The sequence below is a fragment of the Passer montanus genome, unplaced genomic scaffold (assembly GCF_014805655.1).
Source record: "Passer montanus isolate IOZ18808 unplaced genomic scaffold, ASM1480565v1 scaffold5, whole genome shotgun sequence".
Taxonomy (NCBI): domain Eukaryota; kingdom Metazoa; phylum Chordata; class Aves; order Passeriformes; family Passeridae; genus Passer; species Passer montanus.
Window position 1 is genome coordinate 4,346,953 of NW_024369929.1, and position 8,464 is coordinate 4,355,416.

Sequence of the window (8,464 nt, forward strand, 5' to 3'; positions counted from 1 at the left end):
ATTCCTGGTTACTCACCCTCAGCCATTTCATAGGGTGTGATTTACAAATGGAGGCTTTGCTGCTTACAAACAAGGACAGCAGAATCCTGACTCCATGAGCATATGCGCACATACATTGCATACAAACAAAGAGATGGCTGAGCCTTTTGGGAGTATTTGACAGCACTGGTGCAACAGTGCATTTTGTGAATTATTTACTTAGATTAGTTCAATCCCTTACAAAGGTACTTTATTATTGTTCCCTAAACACTTCCCTGTCTTTATGAAAAGTAGGGTCACATGCACCTTGTTAAATGTATTGTTCTTTTTCCTGGAGAGGAGGAAGAAGCACTGCAAAATTGATTAAGGTGACACTTTATTCAGCAAATGGCTCACATTTGTTAGATGATTTATACTTACAAGTTTATCTAAGAAAATAGTGGAGGGAATTAGGATACCAAGAAGAAAGTTTTTGAGCAGAACTGTTTCACAGACATGTAGGAATGCAACTTGTTTGTGGTAAGCTTGAAAGCATGAGGCTTTTTGTTTTGCCAGTGTGTAATGCATTTCTTTCCTCATGCTGGATATTATAGGTGTAGTCACTGGCTGACAGACTCCTGCTCTGTTTTGAAGTTCTCTTTGTACCTCCCTCAAAGCAAACAAGAAGAATGCACTGTGGTTCTTGTTAACTCCTGCTTTTATTCCACAGAATGCTGATTACCCTTTTGTGATCATAAAGCCCCTCCTTTTAGGAGATGGCAGTTTGTCCAACCTAGTATTCATTCCAGGACATGCACTTGGGGGTAAATTACCAAAAATGCAAATAAGATGAAACTTGAGAAATTAGATACTTGCTACTGTTGTCTTGGGGAAAACAAAAACAACAACGGAACAAGGAGAACCCAAAATCAAACCTTGGGTTTATGTATAGTTTTTGAATTGCAAAGAACCTGAGAGTATAAGATGGTGGTTTATTTTTATTTTATTTATTCTGTGTTAAGGCTACCAAATCCAGGTTATTTTTGCACCTGCCATCCTTGAGATATTTGTAAAATATTTGTTTTGCAGCATGATTCTGGAATGGAGTGCACTCCTGGAGAGTCCAAGAACTTGGGACAGAAGGAAAATGGCAATTATATCATGTATGCAAGAGCTACATCTGGGGACAAGCTTAACAACAATAAGTTCTCTATCTGTAGCATTCGAAATATCAGCCAAGTTCTTGAGAAAAAGAGAAATAATTGTTTTGTTGGTATGTATTTAATCCTCCTGAAAGCCGAATAGTTAAAATATTACTGCAATGCTTAATTTAAAATTTTTAAATTTATTTTTATTTATTTTTTAAAATTTACTGAAAGTAAAGAATTAAATTTGAGATCTCCAGTACTGTGTCAAGTTCTGGGCTGCCAGCACAGAAACAGCAGAACATACTGGAGTGAGTCCAGCAAAGGGCCACAAGGATTATTAAGGGATTGGAGCATCTGACATATGAGGAGAGTCCAAGAGAGCCTGTTTAGTGTGGAGCAGAGAAGGCTGGGGGAGGCTCTTCTCTGTCTTTGTAGATGCCTGGTGGGAGGGAGTAAACAAACAGGGTCAGACTGGTTTCAGTCATGCTCATTGTGAAAGGACTAGAGGTACGGAGCCCATATTAAACTGCAGGGAAATCCTATTTAGACATGGAAAATAATGTTGCATGAATTTTTCTTTCTGGAGTCTGAGATATGGGCTCTCACAAATTTTGTGAGCTCTTTCTCACGTAGGTTTGCACATCTACTCAGTAGGTTTGGAGTTTGGAGCAGCTCACCCCAGTACCATCAGCCTTTTGCTTGAGGTCCTCTGATTGTTAAAGGAGTGCAGGAAAGGGTGCAGCTCCCTGGGAGACTGAGCAGAAAGCCTGTTCTTATACTCCCACTCTTAGCAATCAAAACCTTTTACTCAGAGGCTTTAAATTCTATGAATTGTGGGAATGACTAAGCTGGGTGTCAAGCAGTTAATGCAAGTGAGCTTGAGCCCTAGTCTAAAGTCAGTTTGACCAGGCTCTTTCAGTCATGAGTAGCTGGATGCTTGTTAAGGTTTATAAGTATTTGTATATTCTTTGTACTGCTTTGTACATAAATATACTGGCATTTTCCAGAGTCTGGGCAGCCCATCTGTGGTAATGGACTGGTTGAACAAGGAGAACAGTGTGACTGTGGATACAGTGACCAGTGTAAAGATGATTGCTGTTATGATGCAAACCAACCAGAAGACAAAAAATGCAAGTTAAGACCAGGCAAAAACTGCAGGTATTGTGCATATGTGTTGCACTACACTTTAATTTTGGGCATTTATTGCAACTTTAATGGGGATTTCAGAATCAGAATCTGCTTACCTGCATTTTATAAACGTACTGATTTTGTTTAAAATGCTTTATGCAATGAGTGAGAAGTACATAAGCATAATTATGCTATAGGAAAAATTATTTTCAAGGCACAATTGATTAGGACAAATCAGAAATTTGTTGAGTGCTTGAGTAGGTTTCAGGGTGAATAGCCTGTTTGGAATGGTTCATGCTTTTTCTTGCATCCACAATGTGTGCTTGTTTGCAGCCCCAGCCAAGGCCCGTGCTGCACTGCCCAGTGCGATTTCAAATCGAGGACAGACAAGTGTCGGAATGATTCTGACTGTGCTAAGGAAGGAATGTGCAATGGTGTCAGTGCTCTCTGCCCAATATCTGAACCCAAAGAGAACTTCACAGTGTGCAACAGGAACACACAAGTTTGCATAAAGGGGGTATGGTTTTTACAATCTTACGGAGCTGCTAATGTGGTTTGTTGCAGGGCACTGCATTGTGAATTGATATGGTTTCTGTACTTACTGCAGGAGTGCAAGCTCAGTCTCTTTTTCTGTACAGATGTTTGATTTATTGGTGTCAGAATAACAGTGAAGGTACACAGGATTAAGAAGTGCATAACAAATCCCAAGGCAGCAGTACTGTCTGGGAAAGTCACACTTAGGTTTTTGTAAAAATCAGGATTATGAAAGTGTTTTATTTTCTAGTGCCACCTTTTCACTTTTCTTCAGTCTTGGTCAATAATTCTGTTGCCTTACAAAACTGGATATACTGCAGTAGAGGTTGATTTTGGTTTATTGGCAATACACAGTTTCTCCAAACATGTACATATAGCACTGATGTGCAAGCATATGGAATTAGAATGATTCTGAACTGCAGTTACTTTCCTGGGTTAAAGAGAACATGGCAGTTGCCATGAAATATTGATGGGAAGTCTCTTATCAATTGATCTGTGTTTGCCTGGAAGCAAACACAAGCAAAAATCATTCTCTTTAAGACCTGTAACTTCTTGTGCTGTAAGTTTGTTTTCCACAGTCCAGGATTTTAATCAAGTACTGCTTGTAATATTTTTCAGCTAATTTATAGCCATCTTAAAGATAGAGGAATTGTTTTCATATAGTTACTGATGTTGAAACAAAATTATAAATAAATTGAACTTGGAGTTTGAAGGATCCTGACGTAGTGAAATTAAATACAGAATCTTTTCTGCCATTAATTTTTATTATTTTCCAAGAGAGATATTTGTGTATACATATGTTAGATTTATTTTTCTAACCATAATTTTGAGTAGTAGTGTTTCAGCGTGAACTGTGGTGCTGTGGGTGTTTTGCAGGTGTTATACAGATTATAAAAGAAGATACTGTGTTAAAAAATAAAATCAGTAAATCACCTTTTAAAAAAATAGAAAATATGCCAAAATATTGACATTGAATAACTGAAATAATTTTTTGCTTATGAGCTTTGAAAAAAAAAATTGATGTATTGAAGTAGTTGATTTATGGATAAGCATCTTTAGAGCTATAATTATGCTTTCAGGTATTAATTAATAATATCTTTTGTAATGTCAGTATACTTAAAAGTGAAATTGATTTTTGTGTTGCTGTGCTTTTGTCTCCCCCAGCAATGTGCTGGCTCTATCTGTGAGAAGCATGGCTTGGAGGAGTGCACATGTGCTAGCTCAGATGGCAAGGATGATAGAGAACTGTGCCATGTCTGCTGCATGAGAAAAAGTAAGATTTACCAGAATCATAAGTGTAAATAGAGCAGGAGGGGTCTGAGGAACCTGCTCATGGTGTTTGCACTTGAGTTTTTGTTAGCTTTGAGAGCATTTTGTTCAAACGTAGTTTCAGACAGACATTGCATTGCACTGTGTAGGAAATAAACAATACATTCTGCATTTTTACAGATTGTTAGAGAAGCATTTTGAACAATTAATCACTAGGGTGGGTATTCATGCACAGGTGTTTTAATACAATAATGGTTTGATGAATTTGTGTTCACTTTTCAGTGGACCCAGCTACATGTGCAAGCACAGGCTCGAGCCGATGGCAGGAATATTTTCATCTTGAAACCATCACTTTGCAACCTGGATCTCCCTGCAATGATTTCAAAGGCTACTGTGATGTGTTTATGAGGTGTCGGCTGGTGGATGCTGATGGCCCTCTAGCTAGATTAAAGAAAGCAATTTTTAATCCAGAACTATATGAAAATATTGCAGAATGGATTGTGGTAAGTATATTTTTATATTACAAGTCTAATATGAAATGTTCTTGGTAATCAAGATTCACAGTTGATAAGTGTTGATATGCAGAGTGCTTCAGCATTCTTAAAGTATAATTAGCCCTTGTCTTACTAGATTTACTGTAAGCACCCTGTGTGCAACAAATAAATTTGCTAGATTGAAGGAAATTGAAACAAACATATAACAAACAAGTAAGTAGGATCTGTTAATACCTCTATTCATTCACATTTTTAATTTACTACATTTTCATGTTCTGACTTTTCATATTTGAATGGTCTGACTTTTAAGGAGCTAAATATTTTGATCTTTAGCATTCATAAATTTTATTGTGCTAGATGTCACTTATAACAATATACTGGAAGAGGAGCTAGAGTGAAACACCCTTGGAGAGCTGCATAGGCAGTTTTGTGTAGGCTGCTGATTGTTTTAGGCTTACACAGCTCTGCTGGAGTGTATCTTCTGTGAAGTACCCTTCTGATACTAGAATGGAAGTATTGGAGCTTTTCTGTGGAAAATTTCTGGGGACATTTCTTTCAAATGTTAGGCTGGATATTCTTGATGATGTTTCAGAAAGCTTTTTGATGACTTCTGAAACACAGTGAAAAGCCACATTCAATGTCCTCTGTCTCTTGTACATGTGTGCCATGCCCCACACACACAATCTTCTTGTTGTGGTTTTGTTTTTTAGGCTTATTGGTGGGCAGTGCTACTTATGGGAATTGCATTGATCATGTTAATGGCTGGCTTCATTAAGATATGCAGTGTTCATACTCCAAGCAGTAATCCAAAGTTGCCTCCTCATAAACCACTTCCAGGTGAGTAATGCAGCTAATTATAGAGATAGCTTTTCTCTTCAGTGTTTAGTTCTAACAAGAAATTTCAGGTGTTTAAACCTACAGTTCTCAGGCTGGCACTGTGAAACTACAAATGGAATTGATGCCAGTGAAACAATTCATGAAAATCTAATTCTTGTCTTATTTTCCTATAACATAAGATACAATCAAAAGAAAGCTTTAAAGACTTTTTCTAGCATCAGAGTTCCTTTATTTCCTATTCCATGCTACATTTTGTAAGAATTGACCTGTTTAAAGAAGTGCTGTTGAGATACTGATGTAATTGCATGCATTTACTCAGGTCTAAATCCAAAGCCTTCCAGACAAATAGTTGTATTTAATTTGCATGGCCAGGGCAACTCTTTTGGAAATAACTGAGTTTTTTAAAATTGATTTTAATAATGGCTACTTTTCTTTGAAACAGGCACTTTAAAAAGGAGGAGACCACCACAAACCACTCAGCCCCCACAGCGACAAAGGCCCCGCGAGAGTTATCAGATGGGACATATGAGACGCTGACTGCAGCTTTTTGCCTTGGTTCTTCCTAGTGCCTACAATGGGAAAACTCACTCCAAAGAAAACCTAATAAGTCATTGTCCCCAGTCTAACTCTCAAAAATTGAAGAGGAAACAAAAAAAAAGCATGACGTGCCCTCAAAACAAGTGGAAGTGGTTAATTTTTAATGAGAGAATCTTCCAGCTCAAAAAGAAGACAAGTGTTTTTCTTGAATATTTTTGATTTAGTGGCACAAACTCCTAGCATATCATGATTCTTTCCCCCTTCTGTGCTCTTCATTGCTGCATTTTCTTCACTTGCAGGCAAATATGGCTGTAGTAAAACTTTTACTCAAGAATTGAGAAAAAGATCTATTTTTCAACTGCCAGACAAGCTAGGAAGCTAGACCACCTCAGCATTGGAGACATTACTTGTCAATGTATATACATTGTTATATGCAGACATGTATTTCTAACGTACACCCGTACTTGTGTGCAATTGTAAACAAGAGAATTGCAATATGGATGTTTCTTTGTATTATAAAACTTTTCCGCTATTAATGAAGAAATTACTGTTTAATTGACATACTCAGGATAACAGAGGATGATGGTGTGTAGTGGTCAAGGGTCCTGTGATGCTTTACACAGCAATTTTGAATCCAATCACACTTTTTTATCATTATCAAAGTTGTTTCAAGCACTCATTTCATCTTTATCCAACAGCTGATAAGATGCAGCATACAAGCCTGGATGGTCTTAGACAGATTTAACAGGTGTTCTGCAAACTTTGCAAATGTCAGAATGTTTCAGAAATGTTTTATGTGTCTTCCTTGTGGCTCAGCATAAATATTTTTAATTTGTCTGATTATTCAGTGAAATAATGAATAGTTAGATCAAATATTTCCATACTTTATTAGAAAATTTTGCCTGTTATTCAACTTGTTTTAAAAATTGCAACCACTTTATTTGGGCTGTTCAGTTATTCTTACAGTTTGGTAATCAAGTTCGTGTTCTAAGGGATGTGGAAAGGAAAAAAAAAGCTGTAGTTTATTTTCTTTTTTAATTTATCAGGTGTTTGGATAACTTTTCAGCATGATACTGTTGAATGATAACCACTAAAGTAGAGTGATTTGCCTGGCTACTGTGGCAGAGTTAAAACTGTAGTTAGGACTACCAATTTCCCCACATTTATACCAGTAGTGAAGTTCAACAGCACAATGTCCCATTCCAGAGTTTTTATGACGAATGTAAATAATTGGCATTTTTGAAGATGAATAAAAGATGTCTTAAGGTGCTTACTGCTATGCAGGAGATGAAAGGGGGCATTACAAAATGTTTAAGCTTGTGATGTATTTATTGCTTGTTTTCCAAAAGCACCAAGCTAATTAGAGATGCAAATGGCTATAATTTTCCTGGCTTTGCTTAGGAGAAAATTTACTAAGGGTTGGACAGGCTTCCTTTGTTGTTTTTTTTTTATTTTAATTTTGTTTTGTTTTTTTAAGAGTATAAGGTTTACACAATCATTCTCATAATGTGACGCAAGCCAGCAAGGCCAAAAATGTTACAGAATATAATGGGATCTCTTCCTTGTAAACTTGTACAGTATGTGGTAACTTTTTCAAAATACAGCTTTTTGTACATGGTTTAGAGACAAATTTTGTACATGAAACCCCAAGTCCAATAGACTCTATAAATAATTCTAAATGATCTTAACTAGTTAGAAGTGTATGTAGTTGCTTTTAAGTCATTTTAAATACATTTGTTTTAAGACTGTGCAAAGGTTGGAAGTGGGTTTGCATTTCTAAAATGGTGACTTTTATTCAGCAAGAGTTCTTAGTAACTTCTTGAGTGTGGTAGACTTTGGAACATGTAAATTTTTTGCCTGTAATGTTATCCTGTGGTAGGATTTTGGCAGACAAATGCTGCCCTATTTTATTTTGAGTCTAAGTTAAATGTTTTTTGAAAACAGAAATGTGCACTGAACTCTCCACTGCAAGTCAAGATGTGGTAAAGCCGAAAGGAAGTTCAAGACAATGAAACAGAAATACTACTGTCGATTTCATGTCCACTGTGTTTTATACAGTCTCTTTTTTGTTCACTTTGGAAATTTTTACTAAAAAATGCAAAAAATAAAGTATTGTGCAAAGATATGTAAGGTTTTTTGAAACTTGAAATGCATTAATAAATAGACTTGATGAAATCATCTTCTGAAGATCCATTTTCTTGTTGAGCCATGAAAGCAAAGAGGAATACACAGATTCCACTTCGCTTGATTTTTGGCTTTTACTGTCATGCCAGTGTAGTTGTATATCTGTCAAAGTGTGCCTCTCAATTTTAACATCCTGCAGTTATATATAAGAATAAATGTGTTTGTGTAACCTGTTTAGGGAAAGCCATGAAATTAATTTAAAATTACTTACATGATCACAGGAATAAAACTTTTCTTACCTCCAAAATGAAAAACTAGTTGCTGGTGGGATGTTCAAGCCTGGCATCATCGTTACTGATGGATACCTTTGGAAATATATTTGGAAAGGAATATTTGAATTAATATACAACACTCTGAATACACAGTTGGTGGATG

The 8,464-nt window shown here is 36.4% G+C and overlaps 1 protein-coding gene across 1 annotated transcript in view; it reads left to right on the forward strand.

Moving 5' to 3' along the window:
• Positions 1-8,080, forward strand: part of ADAM10 (ADAM metallopeptidase domain 10) — a 41,342-nt gene extending 33,262 nt beyond the window's left edge. Inside the window, exons 10-16 of the mRNA XM_039723642.1 lie at positions 1,048-1,231; positions 2,114-2,264; positions 2,568-2,751; positions 3,933-4,041; positions 4,320-4,540; positions 5,242-5,368; positions 5,811-8,080. Of these exons, the coding sequence (XP_039579576.1) occupies positions 1,048-1,231; positions 2,114-2,264; positions 2,568-2,751; positions 3,933-4,041; positions 4,320-4,540; positions 5,242-5,368; positions 5,811-5,905 (1,071 nt within the window). The 3' untranslated portion in view covers positions 5,906-8,080. The remainder of the gene's footprint in view (positions 1-1,047; positions 1,232-2,113; positions 2,265-2,567; positions 2,752-3,932; positions 4,042-4,319; positions 4,541-5,241; positions 5,369-5,810) is intronic.
• Positions 8,081-8,464: the final 384 nt, after the last annotated feature.